Genomic DNA, 25,021 nt, shown 5'->3' on the forward strand with positions numbered 1-25,021 from the left:
CTCTCTTCCACATGGTCTTTAATCTTCCATGGTCTTCAGATATGACTCGATAGCATGTCAGCTATAGGAGGCCAAGAAACTAAGGAGAAATTATGCAAGGTCTTTTCTGGTCTACATTTGGAGCTGACACAACATCTTGTCTGCCACATTCTATTGACCGAAGCAAGTCACAGGCAGCCCAGAATCAAGGGTGGGCAGATAGACTCCACCTCCTGATGAAGGAGCTGCAGAGTCACATTGCAAGGGATGCGCCACAGGGAGGGAAACCACTGGAGGAAGGAGTCCTTGAGGGAACGGCGAGCACAGCACCCACACTGCAGTGCGAGGATCCGGGTTCACTCTGCTGAGAAGACGGTGGTTCAATCTGGAGAACACTGGAGACATGTGGGTCATGTTTACTCTCTGGGGCCAGAAGGGATACCATGCTGACTGTTTCCAGCCTCCATGACTCCATGACAGAAACTCACCACTGGCTGCAGGCCAGTGACTTCAGCCTAGAAATTTCAAAGATCAGGAGAGGCTCCTAAGCTCTGTTTTGTAAAGTGACTGATCAATGTTCTGTGACCTCAGGTAAGTTCTGTGACATTCTCAGATTCTGGGGATAGTCAGCAACTTGGGGGCTCTTGTAATACTGGAAAGATTTCTGTCAATATATAACTTTCCCTTTACAACTTCACCTGTCTGAACATAAACCTTAACACACGCAAGCTTATCTCTCAGCGGAGCCTTGTGGTTCCTCGCAAACAAGGAAATTGCTTTGTGTCTCAAATCCTGTTGGGCAGAAAGGTTTGCAGATCTCCTAGCAAAGTTGATTAGTTCCCATCTTGATAAAATAAACACCTGCAAACTTCAAGAGTAATTTCTCAACAGGATAGTGAGCATATGAGTTCTTTCCTTCATTCTTCCCCTCCTTCTTTCTCTTCTTTCCTTTCTTTCTTTTCTCATTCTTCCTCTTGTACTTTTTCCTCTCTCTATATATATTTGATAACATTATTTTGTATATTTAAATATTCTCAAAACAAATCCCCTGTGATATTTCACAATTTATATATCCAATTTCATGTACCATATTGCTAAGTTTGCAGTTGAAAATTGTACCTTAAATGCGTCAATTAATTTTAATGTGAATTTTTGAATTAATTTATTTCCATTAAACCAAGATATTTATTGCATATGTTAAACATTCAGAAAATATTTTTAAATTAAAATTGTATACATTTTTAAATGATGCAGGGTTTTCCAGTAATAGCAGGTAATCATAGGAGACCAGGACTCCTGCTCCCCTTTGAGACTACAATGAGAGAAAGATAATTTGAATGCCTGCCTTTATGAGGAGGAAAGCAGTGGGATGAAGAAAGCAGTTAATACATCTCATAAGATTTTAATTAATTGGATATGATTCAAATTAATCAAATTAATTGGATATGATTCTTCCCCTACTATCCTTAAAGTGGGTTTTAAGGCTATAAAAATCTACTTTGAAAGGATGAAAGCATTCTGCATAAATTCAATCTGAATTCTTTCTTTTCTTAATCAGTTTGGTAAAAGGAATCCGCATAAGGCTATAGGTATAGCATGAGGAAAAAGGGGGGAATTCAGCAAGTATAGGTGTCAAGAGAGTTTGAGCAACTTACATGTATAAATCGTATGTGTTTTGGAGACACAATCAAGCCCTAGCCTGTATATCCTGCTTCTACCTGATGATAGAATGCTCTTGTGCATGCATATATTTATAAACGGGTGGATCAGTTACCACTCAATTCATAAAGAGCAACTCAGGTCACATAGCTCCTTTTTGGCCTATAGACAGCTAGGGATTAATGGCAAATCAGGACCCATATCTCAAAAAGGGAATTGATATCTTCAGAACGGATTATGGCATTATTCCACTACTCTAGAGGTCTGAACTGTGGTTCTCCTGCTGGAGCTTTCTGCAACCTTCACACACTGTCCCAATCTACCCCAGGCACTTTAGCATCATTGATCCACTATAGGTAATAGTGTCCACTGCAGGTTGTACTTAGTGCAGAGTCCTCTTCTGGGGATCACTCAGAACTAGAAACCTTACAAGTTATTAAGAAATGAAGCAGAACACTTGACTCCAAGATGTATATGTTACCTTCAGAATCCAAAGAGGACCAACGAATGTTGACTCTACTTTTTAGTTATGAGGGTTGTGTTTTCATTTCGAAGATAATTTCTTGATATTCCCCCAGCCACTCAAATGCTAGAAACTTATTTGCAACTACAGCCAGGACTACAGAGGGAGTTATAGGTTAGTTGTGTGATTTTTCTTGGACTTCTCTATTCAGCCACTGAATTCTTGGTTTTTAGCTGACTGTGGCTATTTAATTTTGAAAACCTTCAGAATGATTTCTTTTTTTTTTTTTTTTTAATATCTTTTTTTTTTTTTTAAGTATTTGTTTTAATTGTTTATTTATTTATGGCTGAGTTGGGTCCTCGTTTCTGTGCGAGGGCTTTCTCCAGTTGCGGCAAGCGGGGGCCACTCTTCATCGCGGTGCGCGGGCCTCTCACTATCGCGGCCTCTCCTGCTGCGGAGCACAGGCTCCAGACGCGCAGGCTCAGCAATTGTGGCTCACGGGCCCAGCCGCTCCGCGGCATGTGGGATCTTCCCAGACCAGGGCTCGAACCCGTGTCCCCTGCATTAGCAGGCAGACTCCCAACCACTGCGCCACCAGGGAAGCCCCGGAATGATTTCTTAAACCCTGGAAAATTGTAGACAATACATTCAAATATTTTTTGTACTTCTCCTCCTTACCTCTTCCTCTTCAGGACTTCAATTATACACACAATAGACTGCTTGAAGTTGTCGTATCTCACTAATGCTCAGCTCATTTTATTGTATTTTTTCAATATTTTTCCCCATTGTGCTCAATTTTGGATATTTACTATTGTTAAAATCACTAATCTTTTCTTCTGCAGTACCTAGTCTTGTCACTTGAAACTGTTGGACTCTATTGGTCTTGTTTTTAAACTTTATTAGGACAGACCAAAATGGCATTTGGTATAGGGATAATTTTGCCTCACTACTGAAACAAAGCCTTTCAGAATACACAATATGACGCCTCATGAATTTTGACATTTTCTTCTCTGGCTTATCGAAACAACTAATCTTGGCTCTGTGTGAGCTCTGCAGGTTTTTCCTCTAATAAGTTCAGAGAAATTTTTCTATGACATCAGTAGATTCTTCACATGTCTGTATCCATCTGTACATTGTTGAATATGGAGGGGAAGCTCTGTAGTTATCCTGGGTTATCTCTCTGTGCTGATAATTTATCACTCCAAGGGCATCAGGGAGTCAGATGTATCATTTAAAGAAATTATAGAACCTATCTTAAATGGAAAAGTAGCAAGAAAAACATTGTATGAACATTGAAAATAGCAAAAGATCACTGTACTGAAAGGACACTAGACTGATTCAATCCCTCGGCCTCCAGGAAGAAACGCACTGTCTTTAGTCAAATTCGAGCTGCTCCAATCAGACTTGGGCATCTGGAAGACACTGCACCTGTGCTGTGTTATTGAGATTGGCCAGTCCTGCAGCGGTGCCTAACTCTGCCCCATCCCTTGCTAATTTGCATATTGCTGGAGAACAACCCATTGCCCTGAAGACTTATTAATAGTCTGGTTATATCTTGTGAGAGAATCAGTCCTTGTCAGGACATAGAGTGAACATGGAGGCCCCCACTCAGCTCCTCTGTCTCCTGCTGCTCTGGCTCCCAGGTAAGGAAGGAGAACACTGGGAATTTGCTCAGCCCAGTGTGGTCAGTACTGCCTGGCCCTTCAGGGAAGTCCTCTTATAATATTAGTAATAACATGGATTTTTTTTTTTTTTTATGTTTCCAATCACAGGTGCCAACTGTGAAACCCAGATGACCCAGTCTCCATCTTCCCTGTCTGCATCTCTAGGAGACAGTCACCATCACTTTCTGGGCCAGTCAGAGCACTGGCACTTTGTTAGCCTAGTATCAGCAGAAACCAGGGGAAGCTTCTGAGCTCCTGATCTATTTTGCATCCAAGTTGGAAACTGGGGTCCCATCCGGGTTCAGTGGCAGTGGATCTGGGACAGATTTCATCCTCACCATCAACAGCCTGGAGGCTGAAGATGCCGCAACTTATTACTGTCCGCAGTTTGGTGGTATACACCCCACAGTGTTACACGCCAGAACATAAACCACTCAGAGACGCAGATGTGTGAGGCTGGGCTGCCCCAGCTGCTCCTGGAGCCCTCATCTGCTGAGAGTGTTTCTCAGATACACCCACACTTTGAATGTGACTGGAAGGTTTGGTAGGAGTAGCAGAGAGCATCCTCAGCACACTAACTCCCTTTGCCCCTCCTCAGGCCCAGCAGCATGACACTTCATCATCTGATTTAAAAAAGGACAGGTGATTACACCTGAAGGGTCTTGTTTATGGTACCAGTCAGGGGTCATTCAGCAAAAGCCAGTCTACATACTCCAAGCAGGGATTTTTTTAAATACATGGAGTGTGAATCTAAACTATAACCTTTTAAAGTCTGGGGAGTATGATATTAAGTGAAGCAGTGGAAGAAATAAGTGATTCCCTGGTGCTCCAGGTGTGGGAATTATGCCCCCTGCTGTGGGAATTGTAAGACAGCACCGTCCACGAAGGGACCCAGAAGGATACTTACCCCCCTGGAAACTGGGTGAGAATAAGCGGACTTATTACCCACTATAACCTGTGGACCGGCAGAGCCAGTGAACCTACTCTAACCCCACTCAGCTGTAGTCTGGGAACACCTGAAGTGTGCTTACCTAGGTAGATATCCATACACACTCACATTTTGATCCAGCAATAGCCCTCCTTGGTATTTACCAAAATTAGTTTAAAACATATATCCACGTAAAAACCTACACAGGGATGTTAATAGCAGTTTTCTTCATTGTTGCTCAAATATGGAAGCAAACAAGATGTTCTTCAGTAAGGGAAGGGGTAAATAAACTGTTGTATGTTCAGACTATGGAATATTATTCAGCTCTAAAAAGAAATAGCTATGAAGCCATGAAAAGACATGGAGCAAACTTAAATGCATATTACTAAGTGAAAGAAGTCAATCTGAAAAGGCTACATATTGTATGATTCCAACTATATGACATTCTTAATGGAAAGACTATGGAGATAATAAAAAGGTCAGTGGTTGCCAGAGATTGGGTGCAGTGGGGGACATAAATGAAAAGGCAGAACACAGAGATTTTTCAGGGCTACGAAAATACTCTGTATAATATTAAAATGATGTAAAACATTTCATTATACATTTGTCCAAACCCACAGAATGAACAACACCAAGAGTGAACTCTAAGGTAAATTATACACTTTCAATGATCTTGATGTGTCAGTGTAGGTCCATCAGTTGTAAGATATACCACATTAGTGAGTGATGTTGATAATGGGGGCAGCTGTACATGTGTTGGGCTGGGGGCATATGCGGAATCTCCTTACCTTCTGCTCAATTATTTGACCAATATATTTTAAGCGTCATTTATGTTGGTGGTGTGGCAGTAATTTGTTCCTTTTCATTGCAGAATATCTTGTATATGAGTATATCAAAATTAATTTATTCATTCTTTAATTAAGGAGTTGTTTTTAGCTTTTATGAATATAGTTGTTTTTGGAATATTCTTGCAATGTCTTTTGTGGACTTATGTATTCATTTCCCTTGGGTACATTCCTAAGAGTGGAAGTGCCAAGTCATAGGATTGGGATGGGTTTGGTAAAATTGCAAAATCATTTTCCAAAATGGTGAACATATTAAAATCCACCAACCATGTATAAAAGTTCCAGTTGCTGCAGTCTTTTCCAATATGAGGTATTGTCAGACTTTTTAAAAAAATCTGTATTGGTAAACCTGAAATGATGTTGTATTTAAAATTTATATTTCCCTGATGACCAATTGTGTTGAATGACTCTTTATATGTCTACCTATACATGTTTATGCATATTTATGTAATATGAATCACATATAATACATAAATTATATATCATTTGAAATTCTTAATTATAAAGCACTCTATTATCTCTTTTGTTCTTTTGTGTTTGCTTCATGTGTTTATGTGTGTGTTCTGTTCAATAAATTTTTGCCTACCTTTAGGGCCTAAAGATATTTTCCTATACTTTCTTCTAGAAGCATCAGTATTTTACCTCTCACATGAAGACTATACTCTAATTCATATTTTTGCCTGGTATTAGATGGGTCAAAATTTCATTCAAATTTCTCATGTTATTTACATTTCCATATCTAATAGCTCCTTGCCACTTATTGTGAAACAAAAACAAACAAGCAGCTCAATATCAAAAAAAAAAAGAATAACCCAATCAAAAAATGGGCTAAAGATCTAAATAGACATTTCTCCAAAGAAGACATACAGATGACCAAAAAGCACATGAAAAGATGCTCAACATCACTTATTATTAGAGAAATGCCAATCAAAACAACAGTGAGGTATCACCTCACACTGGTTAGAATGGCCATCATCAAAAAATCTACAAACGATGGATAAGAGTGTTACCAGAGGAGGAGGAACCAAGATGGCGGAGTAGAAGGACGTGCTCTCACTCACTCTTGCGAGAACACCAGAATCACAACTAGCTGATGGACAATCATCGACAGGAAGACACTGGAACTCACCAGAAAAGATACCCCACATCCAAAGACAAAGGAGAAGCCACGATGAGACGGTAGGAGGGGCGCAATCACAGTAAAATCAAATCCCATAACTGGTGGGTGGGTGGGTGACTCACAGACTGGCGAACACTTATACCACAGAAGTCCACCCACTGGGGTGAAGGTTCTGAGCCCCACATCAGCCTTCCCAACCTGGGGGTCCAGCAACGGGAGGAGGAATTCCTAGAGAATCAGACTTTGAAGCCTAGTGGGGATTGCAGGACTTCGACAGGACTGGAGGGAACAGAGACTCCACTCTTGGAGGGCACACACAAAATGGTGTGCACATCAGGACCCAGGGGAAGGAGCAGTGACCCCGGGGAGACTGAACCAGACCTACCTGCTAATGTTGGAGAGTCTCCTGCAGAGGCAGAGGGTGGCTCTGTTTCACCGTGGGGACAAGGAAGCTGGCAGCAGAAGTTCTGGGAAGTATTCCTTGGCATAAGCCCTCCCGGAGTCTGTCATTAGCCCCACCAAAGAGCCCAGGTAGGATCCAGTGTTGGGTTGCCTCAGGCCAAACAAACAACAGGGCGGGAACCCAGACCCGCCCATCAACAGTCAAGTGGATTAAACTTTTACTGAGCTGTGCCCACCAGAGCAAGAGTCAGCTCTACCCACCACCAGTCCCTCCCATCAAGCCTCTTAGATAGCCTCATCCACCAGAGGGCATATAGCAGAAGCAAGAAGAACGACAATCCTGCAGCCTGTGGAACAAAAACCACATTCATAGAAAGATAGACAAGATGAAAAGGCAGAGGGCTATGTACCAGATGAAGTAACAAGATAAAACCCCAGAAAAAAAACTAAATGAAGTGGAGATAGGCAACCTTCCAGAAAAAGAATTCAGAATAATGATAATGAAGATGATCCAGGACCTCGGAATAAGAATGGAGGCAAAGATCGAGAAGATGCAAGAAATGTTTAACAAAGACCTAGAAGAATTAAAGAACAAACAAACAGAGATGACCAATACAATAACTGAAATGAAAACTACACTAGAAGGAATCAATAGCAGAATAACTAAGGCAGAAGAATGGATAAGTGACCTGAAAGACAGAATGGTGGAATTCACTGCTGTGGAACAGAATAAAGAATAAAGAATGCAAAGAAATGAAGACAGCCTAAGAGACCTCTGGGACAACATTAAACACAACAACATTCGCATTATAGGGGTCCCAGAAGGAGAAGAGAGAGAGAAAGGACCAGAGAAAATATTTGAAGAGATTATAGATGAAAATTTCCCTAACATGGGAAAGGAAATAGCCACCCAAGTCCAGGAAGTGCAGCGAGTCCCAGGCAGGATAAACCCAAGGAGAAACACGCCAAGACACACAGTAATCAAATTGGCAAAAATTAAAGACAAAGAAAAGTTATTGAAAGCAGCAAGGGAAAAACAACAAATAATATACAAGGGAACTCCCATAAGGTTAACAGCTGATTTCTCAGCAGAAACTCTACAAGCCAGAAGGAAGTGGCATGATATACTGAAAGGGATGAAAGGGAAGAACCTACAACCAAGATTATTCTACCTGGCAAGGATCTCATTCAGATTTGATGGAGAAATCAAAAGCTTTACAGACAAGCAAAAGCTAAGAGAATTCAGCACCACCAAACCAGCTCTACAACAAATGCTAAAGGAACTTCTCTAAGTGGGAAACACAAGAGAAGAAAAGGACCTACAAAAACAAACCCAAAACAATTAAGAAAATGGTCATAGGAACATACATATCGATAATTACCTTAAACGTGAATAGATTAAATGCTCCAACAAAAAGACACAGGCTTGCTGAATGGATACAAAAACAAGACCCATATATATGCTATCTACAAGAGACCCACTTCAGACCTAGGGAAACATACAGATTGAAGTGAGGGGATGGAAAAAGATATTCCATGCAAATGGAAATCAAAAGAAAGCTGGAGTAGCAATACTCATAGCAGATAAAATAGACTTTAAAATAAAGAATGTTACAAGAGACAAGGAAGGACACTACATAATGATCAAGGGATCAATCCAAGAAGAAGACATAACAATTATAAATATATATGCACCCAACATAGGAGCACCTCAATACATAAGGCAACTGCTAACAGCTATAAAAGAGGAAATCGACAGTAACACAGTAATAGTGGGGGACTTTAACACCCCACTTACACCAACGGACAGATCATCCAAAATGAAAATAAATAAGGAAACAGAAGCTTTAAATGACACAATAGACCAGGTAGATTTAATTGATATTTTATAGGCTATTCCATCCAAAAACAGCAGATTACACTTTCTTCTTAAGTGCGCACGAATCATTCTCCAGGATAGATCACATCTTGGGTCACAAATCAAGCCTCAGTAAATTTAAGAAAATTGAAATCATATCAAGCATCTTTTCTGACCACAACGCTATGAGATTAGAAATCAATTACAGGGGAAAAAAACGTAAAAAACACAAACACATGGAGGCTAAACAATATGTTACTAAATAACCAAGAGATCACTAAAGAAATCAAAGAGGAAATCAAAAACTACCTAGAGACAAATGACAATGAAAACATGACGATCCAAAACCTATGGAATGCAGCAAAAGCAGTTCTAAGAGGGAAGTTTATAGCAATACAACCCTACCTCAAGAAACAACAAAAATCTCAAATAAGCAATCTAAACTTACACCTAAAGGAGCTAGAGAAAGAAGAACAAACAAAACCCGAAGTTAGTAGAAGGAAAGAAATCATAAAGATCAGAGCAGAAATGAATGAAATAGAAACAAAGAAAACAATAGCAAAGATCAATAAAACGAAAAGCTGGTTCTTTCAGAAGATAAACAAAATTGATAAGCCATTAGCCGAAATCATCAAGAAAAAGAGGGAGAGGACTCAAATCAATAAAATTAGAAATGAAAAAGCAGTTACAACAGACACCGGAGAAATACAAAGCATCCTAAAAGACTACTACAAGCAACTCTATGCCAATAAAATGGATAACCTGGAAGAAATGGACAAATTCTTAGAAAGGTATAACCTTCCAAGACTGAACCAGGAAGAAACAGAAATAATGGACAGACAAATCACAAGTAATGAAATTGAAACTGCGATTTAAAATCTTCCAACAAACAAAAGTCCAGGACCAGATGGCTTCACAGGTGAATTCTATCAAACATTTAGAGAAGAGCTAACGCCCATCCTTCTCAAACTCTTCCAAAAAATTGCAGAGGCAGAGGAAGGAACACTCCCAAACGCATTCTATGAGGCCACCATCACCCTGAGAGCAAAACCAGACAAAGATACTACAAAAAAAAAAAAATTACAGACCAATATCACTGATGACTATAGATGCAAAAGTCCTCAACATAATACTAGAAAACAGAATCCAAGAACACATTAAAAGGATCATACACCATGATCAAGTGGGATTTATCCCAGAGATGCAAGGATTCTTCAATATATGCAAATCAATCAATGTGATACACCATATTAACAAATAGAAGAATAAAAACCATATGATCATCTCAATAGATGCAGAAAAAGCTTTTGACAAAATTCAACACCAATTTATGATAAAAACTCTCCAGAAAGTGGGCATAGAGGGAACCTACCTCAACCTAATAAAGACCATATATGACAAACCCACAGCAAACATCATTCTCAATGGTGAAAACTGAAACCATTTCCTCTAAGATCAAGAACGAGACAAGGATGTCCACTCTCACCACTATTATTCAACATAGTTTTGGAAGTCCTAGCCATGGCAATCAGAGAAGAAAGAGAAGTAAAAGGAATACAAACTGGAAAAGAAGAATAAAACGGTCACTCTTTGCAGATGACATGATACTATACATAGAGAATCTAAAGATGCTACCAGAAAACTACTAGAGCTAATCAATGAATTTGGTAAAGTTGCAGGATACAAAATTAATGCACAGAAATCTCTTGCATTCCTGTACACTAATGATGAAAAATTTGAAACAGAAATTATGTAAACACTGCCATTTATCATTGCAACAAAAAGAATAAAATACCTAGGAATAAACCTGCCTAGGGAGACAAAAGACCTGTATGCAGAAAACTATAAGACACTGATGAAATAAATTAAAGGTGATACCAACAGATGGAGAGATATACCACATTCTTGAATTGGAAGAATCAATATTGTGAAAATGACTATACTACCCAAAGCAATCTACAGATTCAATGCAATTCCTATAAAATTACCAATGGCATTTTTTACGGAACTAGAACAAAAAGTCTTAAAATTTGTATGGAGACACAAAAGACCCCAAATAGCCAAAGCAGTCTTGAGGGAGAAAAACGGAGCTGGAGGAATCAGACTCCCTGACTTCAGACTATACGATAAAGCTACAGTAATCAAGACAATACGGTACTGGCACAAAAACAGAAACATAGATTAATGGAACAAGATAAAAACCCCAGAGATAAACCCACGCACCTATGGTCAACTAATCTATGACAAAGGAGGCAAGGATATACAATGGAGAAAAGAGAGTCTCTTCAGTAAGTGGTGCTGCGAAAACTGGATAGCTAGCTACATGTAAAAGAATGAGATTAGAACACTCCCTAACACCATACACAAAAATAAACTCAAAATGGATTAGAGACCTAAATGTAAGACCGGACAGTATAAAACTCTAAGAGGAAAACATAGGAAGAACACTCTTTGACATAAATCACAGCAGGATCTTTTTTGATCCACCTCCTAGAGTAATAGAAATAAAAACAAAAATAAACAAATGGGACCTAATGAAACTTAAAAGCTTTTGCAAAGCAAATGAAACTACAAACAAGATGAAAAGACAACCCTCAGAATGGGAGGAAATATTTGCCAACGAATCAATGGACAAAGGATTAATCTCCAAAATATATAAACAGCTCATGCCACTCTATATTAAAAAAAACAAACAACCCAATCAAAAAATGGGCAGAAGACCTAAATAGACATTTCTCCAAAGAAGACATACAGGTGGCCAAGAAGCACATGAAAAGCTGCTCAACATCACTAATTATTAGAGAAATGCAAATCAAAACTACAATGAGGTATCACCTTACACCAGTTAGAATGGGCATCATAAAAACATCTACAAACAACAAATGCTGGAGAGGGTGTGGAGAAAAGGAAACCCTCTTGCCCTGTTGGTGGGAATGTAAATTGATGCAACCACTATGGAGAACAGTATGGAGGTTCCTTAAAAAACTAAAAATAGAATTACCATGTGATCCAGCAATCCCACTACTGGGCCTATACTCAGAGAAAATCATAATTCAAAAAGACACGTGCACCCCAATATTCATTGCAGCACTATTTACAATAGCCAGGTCACGGAAGCAACCTAAATGCCCATCGACAGACGAATGGATAAAGAAGATGTGGTACATATATACAATGGAGTATTACTCAGCCGTAAAAAGGAACTAAAGTGGGTCATTTGCAGAGACATGGATGGATCTAGAGACTGTCATACAGAGTGAAGTAAGTCAGAAAGAGAAAAACAAATATCGTATATTAATGCATGTATGTGGAACCTAGAAAAATGGTACAGATGAACCTGTTTGCAGGGCAGAAATACAGACGCAGATGTAGAGAACAAACATATGGACACCAAGGGGGGAAAGTGATGGTGGGGTGTGGTGTGAGGAATTGGGAGATTGGGATTGACATATATACACTAATATGTATAAAATGGATAACTCATAAGAACCTGCTGCATAAAAAAAATACAAAAAAAAGACATAATAGTAAGTGTTGACAAAAAGGAGGAAAAACTGGAAACTTCATTCATTCTTGGTGCGAATATAAAATGTGCAGCTACTTTGGAAAACAGTTAGGCAGATCCTCAAAGTGTCAAGCATAGAGTTACCACATAACCCCAGCAATTTCACTCTTAGGTTTCAACGCAAGAGGACTGAAAATCTATGTCCACACAAAAACTTGTAGAAAAGTGTTCACAGCAGCACTATTCCTAACAGCTAAATGCAGAAATGACTCAGTGATCATCAACTGATGAATGGATAAATAAAATGTGGCAATTCACACAATGGAATATTATTCAGCAATAAAAAGGAATGAAATACTAATAAATGGTACAACGTGGATGAACCTTGAAGACATGCAGAGTGAAAGAAGCCAATCCCAAAAGATCACAGATGGTGAAGAGATCAACGAAGAGGTGAATGGTACCTTACCCCTTATCAGGTTGAGAACTTGGTGGAGAAATTTGATCATATTCACCCATTAATTGCTTCAGTTTTTTAGCATGAACTTTCCCCAAATAGTGAGACTGTGCAACAACTGAGGAGCTAAAAACCATGATGCAGAGATTAAAAAATCTATTTTTGTCCAATACTCCACTCCCATTCACCTGAAACCAAGCTCAAGCTTGTTATAACAATTAAATAATTCAAAGTTTAGAATTACATCAACATAGATCAATCATCTGAAAACTCATAAAATGCATCTTCAATTTCTTATTTTGCTTCCTGTAAATCTGAAAGTAAAGCTAACTTTTTGAGTATGTGTTTTACCCTTGAAAAATAAACAATATTGTTTATTTTAGAGAAAGTGATCCAAAATTTACACCTCTGAATTTGAAGATAGCACTCATGAGTTTTAATATATTTAGTCTGAACTAACACTTTTAGAGTTTTGCTTGCTTTGAAGTCAAAGTATCAGCTTCAGTATAAAAAATACTAACAATTTAGAAGCCCTTTATTTTCAACCTACCTCATAACGTGAAACCCACTGCAATTCAAATTATGGCACTATTCCTTATCAGCCTTTTACAAAAGATATCTGTAAAAAGTTCAGTCTTTGCTCATTCAACGTGGTATCTATGAATAAAATAAAGGGAGGTAAGACATTTAGGGTAATATTTTCAATCTTCACCTGGATATCATTTTATATACCATCTCAAATCTTAATTTCCTAAGTGCTTGCAAGGCTAAAGTACTGGCTTTTTGCTTATTAGAATGACAATTTTAGTATAAAAACATTTAGTAAGCCTCTGATATTTACTGCGGTAATATATTTTTTAGTCCAGAAAATACCATTCTGAAGGAGAAGTTATTAGGGCACCTGTAGAACTCTGGACTTTGTGGAGATGATCTGGGGCATCCAGCCTTAGTACTTCGTGTCTTATAGCAGACATGTTACTGACTTCTACTGACCTTTGTAATTGCTAAAATCCCAGAGGTAGCATCTCTCTCCCCACATTGGCTGTCTTCTCCCATTTGGTACTTAATGTAAGTACCAGAGCGAGCGGGGGCTACTCTACCTTGCAGTGCGCAGGCTTCTCTTGTTGCAGAGCACGGGCTCTAGGCACGCGGGTTCAGTAGTTGTGGCACGCGGGCTCTCTAGTTGTGGCTCGTGAGCTCTAGAGCGCAGGCTCAGTAGTTGTGGCGCAGGGGCTTAGTTGCTCCACGGCATGTGGGATCTTCCCGGACCAGGGATCAAACCCGTGTCCCCTGCATTGGCAGGCGGATTCTTAACCACTGCGCCACCAGGGAAGCCCTTTGGCTTGTTTCTGGTCCGCAGAGGTCCATACTTTACGTTCCCGGAGGAGCCAGCTAAGTCACTGAGTGCCCCTGCATCCATCGCTGGGGGTGGGGGGGCGCCGGGATGGGGTGGCGGGCGGTGATAGTGGCAGGGAATAGCCTAGAGCGCAGTCCCCCCCACCCCCAATGGCTAGTGCTGTGGCCTGGGGCATGCACCTGGTAGCTGGGCCTCTGCTGCCCCATCCTTCCAGTGCTTTCACAGGCTCCCTCTGGCATTCTAGATTTGAGGACTGCTTACAAAGCACTAAAACTGTGTACCCCAGCCTGAGGACGGCCACCATTCCAGCCTGCAGAGGCTGGTTCTTTTTATTATTGAGTATTTATGCTGTGCCAGGAACTTCACATATATTTCCTCATTTAATCCTCCAAAGAGCCCTCCAAGGGTCATTGTTTTATCTCCACATCACAGGTGAAAAAACTGAGACTCAGATTAAGAAACTCACCTAAAGTCACGCAGTATATAGTTTTTGCTGCATTGTAAACCACCACAAAACTTATGATTTAAAACAGCAAACATTTATTTCTCACAATTTTGTGAGTTGGCTGGGCTGGCTCAGTGCGGGCTGGGTGGCCAAGGTGCCTTGTATCTGGTGAGGAGGAAGAGAGTTCAATGGCAGCTGGGTGGTGCAGACATAGCCACAAGTCTCTCATTATTCAGTAGGGCTTGTACGAGGTGGCTGGGTTCCAAAAGCGGCATGAGGGCAAACACAGGCACTTTCTAAATCCAGCTCGCATCTCATTTGCTGTTCTCCCATTGGCCAAAGCAGGTCACATGGCCAAGCCCAGCCTTATTGGATGGGAAACAAGGGGTGGCTACAGGGAGGGGAAATTATCGCTGACATTTTCCCCGACAAAGAATCTACCACACACAGCTTGTGAGTGCACAACTGAAATTCAAAGCCAAAGTTGTCAGAGTTGAAAGTTCAACTGTCTTGGAGTCAGAGAATTCCGAACACCCCATGCATCGCCCAAAGTCAGCAGCCTATTGCCTGCGCACATGCAACTGTTTTGCAAATGTGTATACATATTGTTGTCATTAATAAACACAAATTATAGAGTTTTAAATGTTTGTGCTGCTTCATTCATTCTTCTTCTTTAGAGACTCCCAGTATATTTGGATCTCCTTTGCTCATCTTTTATCTTTACCACCTTCTTGCAAGGTGTAAATTTACTTTTGTTGGATTATCTTCATTACTCTTTCTTACCATTTATTTCCCTGTTCTTTCTATGGTGTCTATACTCTCTTGTATTCCTTTTATTTCTGAAATGATTTTTTTTCTTTTACTAATTTTTTCCTGTGTCTCTCAAGGTCATTGTTCAGTAACCAAGTCTGGCTCAAATTTGATGCTCAATGAATATTTTTGACTAAAAAATACAATTACTTTTTCTTTACTGCATTATATTTTATTTTTCTTGGAATTAATTGTTGTCTTTTTCAGCTGCATAGTTGTCTGGCCATTTTATTTCAGAGTTCTTTTTCCACTTTATGTGCTTTTCTTAAAGCTTTAATTGCTTTCTTGATCTCTTGCAGCCTTGTTCGAAGAGTCAGATTAGAGTTTTCATCTGCTTTGTGTCTGCATTTTTCTGGTGTCTTGTCAAAGTATTTCAGTCCAATTTTCTTTTGTAACACTTTGTGTGGCTAGATCGTATTCTCCTCCTCCTTTCCAAAGTTTAAATGCAATGTGGTGACCTGAACTACTGTGAACACAATTTTGTGGAGAGGGAATGGCCTAGGGTACCTTTCCCAGCATCATGGCTTGAGGGCTCCCTCTTGGTACAGTGAAGGGCTCAAAATATGGCTACTTCTCTGCCTTTCAGAGCTAAGCTCGGTTCAGAAAAGTGTTTCTGCTCTATTTCCTACAGGCCTACGGGTCTTGCGTGGCAAGGTGGCATTCTCACCTCAGATGTATTTTGCTGTTGCAGAATTTTCTGGGTTCTTCACCTGGGACCTTCCCCTGCTCCCTACTATTGGTACCTTCCCTTTCCCTTAGCCCTGGTGTTACTTCCCTGATCTATTAGGTTTCTTAGCCTAGCAGTTTTCTTTTCAGGTAAGGCTTTGTCTTTCTGGAAGGAAATATTTGCTGGATATTTCTGAAATCCTCAGTGCTAGATGACCATGATACTATTTGGTCTCTCAGTACTTCTGTTGCTGGCTTTGCGCTCACCAACTCAGAGCCTCTGATGACTTCTCCCAGTTTTCAGCTTTTCTCAGACCTATTAGTCCTGTTTGGTACAAATAAAAGCAAAATAATACCAGAGATAAATGATGGTTTGGGTCAGGGTGGTGGCAATGAAGATGGGGAGAATTGGACAATAGGAGAGAGAATTTGGTGATATAACTAGGAGGAATCACTGATGGCTCTGATGTAGGAGAGAGTCAAGTGTGAGTTTAGTGATTTTTGGCTGGAACAATCAAGATGGTGTTGTTATTTGCAGAGATGAGGAAGACTGAGGGAAGAATGACTGGTGACGAGGGATGTAAGTGCCCTTTTGGTGTTCTAGGTGGAAATAACAACAAATGCAGTTGGTTATGAGTCTAGAACTCGGGGGGAAAATCTAGTCTAGAAATAGAAATTTAGAGGTCGTCAACTGTCTTAGTCAGTTTCGGCTGCTGTAACACGTTACCATAGACTGGGTGGCTCAGCTAGCTCTCTGACCTCTTCTTATAAGGGCACTAAGCCCATTCATGAGGGCTCCACCCTCATGACCTAATTACTTCCCAAAGGTAGGGAGGTACCTGCTCCATATACCATTACATTGGGGATTAGATGTCAACATATGAATCCGGGGAATGACACATTCAGTCCACAAATCAACATACAGGTAACTTTACAGCCATGAGCCTGGATGAGATCACTTAGGATGTGCGATTAGAAAGAGTGGTGGTCTAGGATTGGCTCCTGATGCAATGTACCTGATGCATTCAGAGGCGGGTGGAAGAGGAACCAGTAAATGAGACCATAAGGAGCAGCGGCTATGGAGGTAGGGAAAATCAGGAGAATGTGGTGCTATGGAAGCTGAGAGAGGAATGTTTCAAGGAAGAGGGACTGATTAACCAAATGGAAGCTGCTGAGAGGCTGGATTTGACCACATGGAAGTCATTGGAGACTTTAATCAGAGCAGCCTCAGAGGAATGGTAGGAACAGAAACTAGAATAGGTGGAGGGGAGAATGAGAGGTGTGAGTATACACAGCTGTTGTAGACAAGTTTGATGTGAAAGAGAAAGGAGATAGCTGAAAGAGGATGTAGGGTGTCAAGGGAGTTTTGTTTTTTTTTGTTTGTTTGCTTTGTTTTTTGAAGAGGGGAAACAGAAGCTTGTTTGCATATAAAGGAATAATCCAGTAGAGGAGAGATTCAAGGTGCAGGAGAGAGATGAAGTCCTTGAAAAGGTAAAAGGGTGTAGGATTCAGTGCATGGGGGGAGGGATTTGTCTTTATTAAGAGCAGGGACACTATTATTGTAGAGAAGACAGAGAACAGAATACTTGAGGGAAGCTTAGAGATCCAGTGGTAGGACAATGAATAAGTCCCCCTCTGAAGGCTTCTGTTTTTCTCACTGGAGTGTGAGGTGAGGTCATCAGCTGAGAGAAAGGGGGCCCCGTATGGCAGGTACCAGGGAGGGGAAGGTTTGAGGAGAGAGGGGAGACTATAAGACATCTCTGAGGGTGGGAAATTTACTAGGGAAAACTGATGGGTTGGAGGTTTGTGGTCATTAGTTTAAAATAAAATGGGTCACCTACCCTCTCCCCCTCCTCCCCTTCCTTCTTTTTTTTAAAATGTATTTTATTTATTTATTTATTGGCTGCGTTGGGTCTTTGTTGCTGCGCACAGCCTTTCTCTAGTTGCAGTGAGCAGGGGCTACTCTTCGTTGCGGTGCGCAGGCTTCTCATTGCGGTGGCTTCTCTTATTGCAGAGCATGGGCTCTAGGCGTGCAGGCTTCAGGAGCTGTGGCACATGGGATCAGTAGTTGTGGCTCACGGGCACTAGAGCGCAGGCTCAGGAGTTGCGGCACACGGGCTTAGTTGCTCCGTGGCATGTGGGATCTTCCCAGACCAGGGCTTGAACCTGTATCCCCTGCATTGGCAGGTGGATTCTTAACCACTGCGCCACCGGGGAAGCCCTCCTTCCTTTCTTCTTTGCTATTTGGGACCCACTGAGGTAGGAGGCTAGGCAAGGTGGGGGACCCAGAGAGGGGTCAGAGCTGAGTAAGGCAGCAGCTTAGCAAGGGTGGGGAGACTGGTTACATGCAGAGGGTTGAGCAGGGGAAGGGAATATATATAATAAAAAATAATTTAAGCAAAATAATTTTAAAGTTAATATTACAATAAACATGTGAGCACGACATTGTAGAATGCAAAGAGAATTTTCATATCACAGCATCTTGTTGTTATCCAAGGCATTTTAGAGGCCAGTCCTTCTAGGTGTATTTGATAATGAGGAAAATAAAGTGAATTCCCCAAAGTCACATAAGAACTTGATGGCATAGTTGAGTCTAGAATCCTGGGATTCAGATTCCCAGGTCACCACTCTTTCTACAACAAAATAGCAGTGCTCAAACACTTGATATGCTTATCGTAAAAAAGGGGATTATCAGAATGAAAACACTGGTCAGGAAAGAATATTCCAATGGCTTTTTTTTTTTTTTTTTTGCCACATCACGCTCCATGGGGGATCTTAGTTCCCTGACCAGAGATGGAACCTGTGCCCCCTGCAGTGGAAGCTCGGATTCTTAACCACGGGACTGCCAGGGAAGTCCCTCTAATGGCATTTTCTTATAAATTCCCCAATTTCAACTATTTGGAAAAATTGTGGTCGTTCCGATTTCTGCCCTAAAAAGTGGGTTGATATATGCTCAGTTATTGCTCTTCCAGAAGGAAATCTTCATTGAATAGGAACACATCACTGTGTGTTCAAAAATGTAGAAATCAGAAAACAAAACAAATTGTAGAAATTAGAACTTTATTATATTATAAACATTTTCAAAATATAAATGGATTTTGTATCAAGACTTCTTGAAACGTTTAAAACTGTATGTAACTTAAGCTTATTATAATGTATGTCATTTTCCACTTTCCAATCTAGAAAATATACTGCAAGTTAGATCTAACGAAGGAAAAAAATAATCAATCTAAACTGCTTCACAGAGAAAACTAATATAAAAACACCCACCCCAAACTAAAACCCAATCAAGAAATAGACTCTGTAAAGCCTATTAATCCTCCAATTGAAAATAAATGACCTCCCAAGGGAAAAATACTTCCACCATCATAGCAATTTGATGAATAAAACCAGAGCCACCCTCATTAAGGGAAATTATGTTATGTATAAGAAAAATGTAGTAATGATTTTAGAAGAGAGGAAAAGTAATCTCCATGTTGGAGAGCAAGTACACTAAATGTTTTCTGTGCACTTAGCCTTTGTACCTGTTCACATGAAAAAAGCGATATGAACATGGACATCATAAAACCAAGCTCCTCAACTACTTTTTCAGTTTAACCTCAGGAGATCCAATGCAAGAGCTTCAGAATCCAAGGATAGCCTGGTCCCAAAGCATATCCTCTTCTGTCCTCTCTTTCCCTTGTTCCTTTTTCTCTTTTCTACGCTTACGTTCCTCTTTCTTAGAGGCTACATCTCGGCTTTTCTTGCCCTTTCGGTTCTTAAGCTTTTCTGTACTGACTCTGACTGTTTCCACCTCTGTTTTGTTTCTTTGGATGCTCTTGTGTTTGTCTAAATCTATTTCCTCATAAGCTTTCTTCCTCTTATGCTTGGGCCGCTCCTCTTCTGGTTTTTCCCGGCCTTCCTCTGGGTGTCTTTTTCTCTTCTGCTGTATCTGTTTATAACTAGCTTGATGGGCACTGGTACTGTTTTCTAAGGAGAGGTGCCTGTAAACTCCAGATTCTACACTGTATGAGCTACAGCTATACTCTTGTTGACTAAAGTTCAGGGCTACTGGTTTTCCTGAGAAACAGTCCCTGGTGAATTGACAGTAGCTCAGGGAGTCTAGTCTCAGCCTGCTGTCATGAGCTGGTAGCCACTGAGGTAACCGCTTCTCCACTGCTTGTGAAATATTGCATGGTCTTTGGTAGGTCTGGATGGGTTCATAAGGGAGTCTTTGATCAAACATTCTACACCTGGGTCTAAAATTAACCTCTTCTTTGTATCCACAGGTTTCCAAATAATCCTCTCTCCTCTTTCTGAAACAAGTCTTTGGCTCTAAGCCTCTGGCTTTCTGCACTTTGATGTAATCTTCAAGTTCATCTCGAAAAGAGTCAGATGTCTTCTTTGAATGCTTCATTAGGTTGACAAGGGATTCTCTGTAGAGAAGATGGGAGAAAATTCTTCTTACTATATTATTTTATGCTGAATATTTCCTTTACTCTTGAAAAGAGTCTCAAAAAACAAAATAAAGAAGCCCAAACAAATTAAAACCTACTTTGGCATGAAAGTTAAACATCATGACATTAAATGCCAAAAGGGAGCATCAGAAAGGTCAAATATCGCCTAGGCCACTCACAAATAATTTTATCTTTCTCAGAAGCGGGATGAAGAGGGTAGAAAGGAGCTGACATATAGAATTCTTTTGTAGGGCTAAAAACGTAAGGAATGTAGGGATTAACAACTTACACATCCATGGTGACTGGCCTGATGTGAATGTTCAAACAATTTCTAAAGTTCAGATTAGTCAATTTTTTGTATACTGTTGTCTAAGAAAAGTAATAAACCATAGAGAAGTAATTTGATCTTTAAAATCTTCTGTTTACTCAAACAAAATAAAATGAACACATATACTCACCTGACTAGAGTACTGTAAGACTTAATAATAAAATGATGTTTGTAAAATGGTTTGGGAATGCTGGAAATTAGAAATTCAGCTATGAGACAAAACTAATCGTAGGTATAGGGCATGAGGAAAGACTAGGGAAAAGAGTTGCGTATCTTCTGAACAGGGTCTTGGATTTCATTCCGTTACTTCTGATTGGTGAAAAAAGCATTCTAGAATGCCTTCTGGTTTGTTCTCTAGTAAAGCACTGGGGGGAGGGTTAAGGAAGGAAATGGAGGTGACAGCTGAGAGGGGCTAGGATTTATGTAGAGAAAAGTTTCAAAAGAAATGTAAAGCAGATAGTGCTAGTCTTTGCTTGTTTAAATTTCTTTTGGGGGGTGGGGGCAGTACAACTACTATTTCTCTTTCTCTCACCCCACCTCAAATCCTGCATTACAAATCTAACAGAAAAGTCACTATGAGATGACAATGTGCTAGATATTTTTGTGTTATACTTTATTTCCAAAAATTAGGAGGCAGCCTAACCCACGTAGAAACAAACATTTCTTTCCATTAACAGAACAAGTCTGAGAGCAATCTAGAGTCACTAATGATCAGCTAGCTTTACTGGCAATTTGAGATTAAAAAGAAAGTCTAAGTGAAGCCTAATTTGGTGAGTCAGAAAATTTAGCTCTTATTCAACTCAAACAGTATAAAAATTCTGACTAGAGCAAAATAATGTAACAAATAATTGATTAAATATGGGTAAAAAGATTTGAACAGACACTTCAGAAAAGAATATATACAAATGGACAATAAACAAATGAAAGATGCTCAATGTCATTCGTCATCAAGGAAATGTCAATTAAAACCACAAAAAGGTACTACCTCACACTCACTAGAATGACTGAAATTAAAGAGACTGGTGAGGATGTGGAACAATTGGAATTCTCATACATTGCTGGTAGGGATGTAAAATGACACAACTACTTGGAAAACAGTCTGGTAGTTTCTGAGGAAGTTAAACATACACCTAACATACGATCCAGTTATTCCACTCCTAGGTATTTATCCAAAAGAAAAGGAAGTATATGTCCACATAAAGACTTATACATGAATGTTCATAGCAGTGTTATTTGTAATAGCCCTGGAAAGGAAAAAAAAAACCCAAATATTGATCAACAGGTGAATGCATAAATCAACTAGTGGTATATCTATAGAATGGAATCAATGATAAAAAGGAATAGATTATTGATACACTTGAAATAGATGAATCTCAAAATAATCATGCTGAATGAAAGAAGCCTGACAAAAGAGTACATAATATATGATTCCATATATATAAAAGTCTTGAAAATGCAAACTAACCTGTAGTAACACAGTGGTTGCTTGGGGATGAGGCAGGAAAAAGTAGGAGGGAGCGACTATAAGTGGCATTTTCGTGGGTATGGATATGTTTACTATCTTAATTGTGGTGATCATTTCATGGGTATATACACCCTTCAAGAACTATCAAACTGTATACCTGGAATACATACAGTTTACTGTATGTCAACTATACCTCAATAAAACTGTAAAAAGTCACTAATAAGATTAAAAAGATGTTGATAATTGTTAAAACTGGATGGTGGGTACATGAGCGTTCATAATACTGTTTTCTCTCCTTATATGTTTAAATATGTTTTTTTTTTTAAACTAACATTTTTTTTAAAATTTTATTTATTTATTTATTTATGGCTGTGTTGGGTCTTCGTTTCTGTGCGAGGGCTTTCTCTAGTTGTGGCAAGTGGGGGCCACTCTTCATCGCGGTGCGCGGGCCTCTCACTGTCGTGGCCTCTCTTGTTGCGGAGCACAGGCTCCAGATGCGCAGTCTCAGTAATTGTGGCCACGGGCCCAGCTGCTCCGCGGCATGTGGGATCTTCCCAGACCAGGGCTCGAACCCGTGTCCCCTGCATTGGCAGGCGGACTCTTAATCACTGCGCCACCAGGGAATCCCTAAATATGTTTTATAATAAAATGATTTCACTTCATAGCTGCTAGGATGGCTATAATCAAAAAGACAGATAGGTGCCACTTGTTGAGACACAGATCAAGAAGGAGCCCCTGTAGCAATCATCTATCCAATAAGCTTATAGCCTTATCCACCAGAGGGCAGACAGCAGAAGCAAGACAAACTACGATTCTGCAGCCTGTGGAAGGAAAACCACATTCACAAAAATACAAACAAAATGAAAAGGCAGAGGACATTGTACCAGATGAAGGAACAAGGTAAAACCGCAGAAAAACAACTAAATGAAGTGGAGATAGGCAACCTTCCAGAAAAAGAATTCAGAATAATGATAGTGAAGATGATCCAGGACCTCGGAAAAAGAATGGAGGCAAAGATCGAGAAGATGCAAGAAATGTTTAACAAAGGCCTAGAAGAATTAAAGAACAAACACCTAGAAGAATTAAAGAACAAACAAACAGAGATGAACAATACAATAACTGAAATGAAAAATACACTAGAAGGAATCAATAGCAGAATAACTGAGGCAGAAGAACGGATAAGTGACCTGGAAGACAGAATGGTGGAATTCACTGCTGTGGAACAGAATAAAGAAAAAAGAATGCAAAGAAATGAAGACAGCCTAAGAGCCCTCTGGGACAACATTAAATGCAACAACATTTGCATTATAGGGGTCCCAGAAGGAGAAGAGAGAGAGAAAGGACCTGAGAAAATATTTGAAGAGATGATAGTCAAAAACTTCCCTAACATGGGAAAGGAAATAGCCACCCAAGTCCAGGAAGCGCAGAGAGTCCCAGGCAGGATAAACCCAAGGAGAAACGCGCTGAGACACATAGTAACCAAATTGACAAAAATTAAAGACAAAGAAAAATTATTGAAAGCAACAAGGGAAAAATGACAAATAACATAAAAGGGAACTTCCATAAGGTTAACAGCTGATTTCTCAGCAGAAACTCTACAAGCCAGAAGGAAGTGGCATGATATACTGAAAGGGAAGAAAGGGAAGAACCTACAACCAAGATTACTCTACCCGGCAAGGATCTCATTCAGATTTGGTGGAGAAATCAAAAGCTTTACAGACAAGCAAAAGCTAAGAGAATTCAGCACCACCAAACCAGCTCTACAACAAATGCTAAAGGAACTTCTCTAAGTGGGAAACACAAGAGAAGAAAAGGACCTACAAAAACAAACCCAAAACAATTAAGAAAATGGTCATAGGAACATACATATCGATAATTACCTTAAACGTGAATGGATTAAATGCTCCTACCAAAAGACACAGGCTCGCTGAATGGATACGAAAACAAGACCCATATATATGCTATCTACAAGAGACCCACTTCAGACCTAGGGACACATACAGATTGAAAGTGAGGGGATGGAAAAAGATATTCCATGCAAATGGAAATCAAAAGAAAGCTGGAGTAGCAATACTCATATCAGATAAAATAGACTTTAAAATAAAGAATGTTACAAGAGACAAGGAAGGACACTACATAATGATCAAGGCATCAATCCAAGAAGAAGATATAACAATTATAAATATATATGCACCCAACATAGGAGCACCTCAGTACATAAGGCAACTGCTAACAGCTATAAAAGAGGAAATTGGGGCTTCCCTGGTGGCGCAGTGGTTGAGAACCTGCCTGCCAATGCAGGGGACATGGGTTCGAGCCCTGGTCTGGGAAGATCCCACATGCTGCGGAGCAACTAGGCCCGTGAGCCACAACTACTGAGCCTGCACGTCTGGAGCCTGTGCTCCGCAACAAGAGAGGCCATGACAGTGAGAGGCCTGCACACCGCGATGAAGAGTGGCCCCCGCTCGCCTCAACTAGAGGAAGCCCTCGCACAGAAACGAAGACCCAACACAGCCAAAAATAAATAAATTAATTAATTAATTAATTAATTTTTTTAAAAAAAGAGGAAATTGACAGTAACACAATAATAATGGTGGACTTTAACACCTCACTTACACCAATGGACAGATCATC

The 25,021-nt window shown here is 40.0% G+C and overlaps 2 protein-coding genes across 2 annotated transcripts in view; one reads left to right on the forward strand and one right to left on the reverse strand.

Moving 5' to 3' along the window:
* The first annotated feature begins 3,695 nt into the window (after positions 1-3,695).
* LOC102997302 (immunoglobulin kappa light chain-like) overlaps positions 3,696-25,021 on the forward strand; it is a 97,747-nt gene continuing 76,421 nt past the window's right edge. Inside the window, exons 1-2 of the mRNA XM_057558766.1 lie at positions 3,696-3,744; positions 3,874-3,936. Coding sequence (XP_057414749.1) covers positions 3,696-3,744; positions 3,874-3,936 — 112 coding nt within the window. The remainder of the gene's footprint in view (positions 3,745-3,873; positions 3,937-25,021) is intronic.
* On the reverse strand, positions 19,270-20,641 carry LOC130709445 (lysine-rich coiled-coil protein 1-like). Its single transcript, XM_057558764.1, has one exon. The coding sequence runs from the start codon at positions 20,552-20,554 to the stop codon at positions 19,781-19,783; it is 774 nt and encodes a 257-aa protein (XP_057414747.1). The 5' UTR covers positions 20,555-20,641; the 3' UTR covers positions 19,270-19,780.

This window comes from Balaenoptera acutorostrata, chromosome 12 (genome assembly GCF_949987535.1).
Source record: "Balaenoptera acutorostrata chromosome 12, mBalAcu1.1, whole genome shotgun sequence".
Classification (NCBI taxonomy): domain Eukaryota; kingdom Metazoa; phylum Chordata; class Mammalia; order Artiodactyla; family Balaenopteridae; genus Balaenoptera; species Balaenoptera acutorostrata.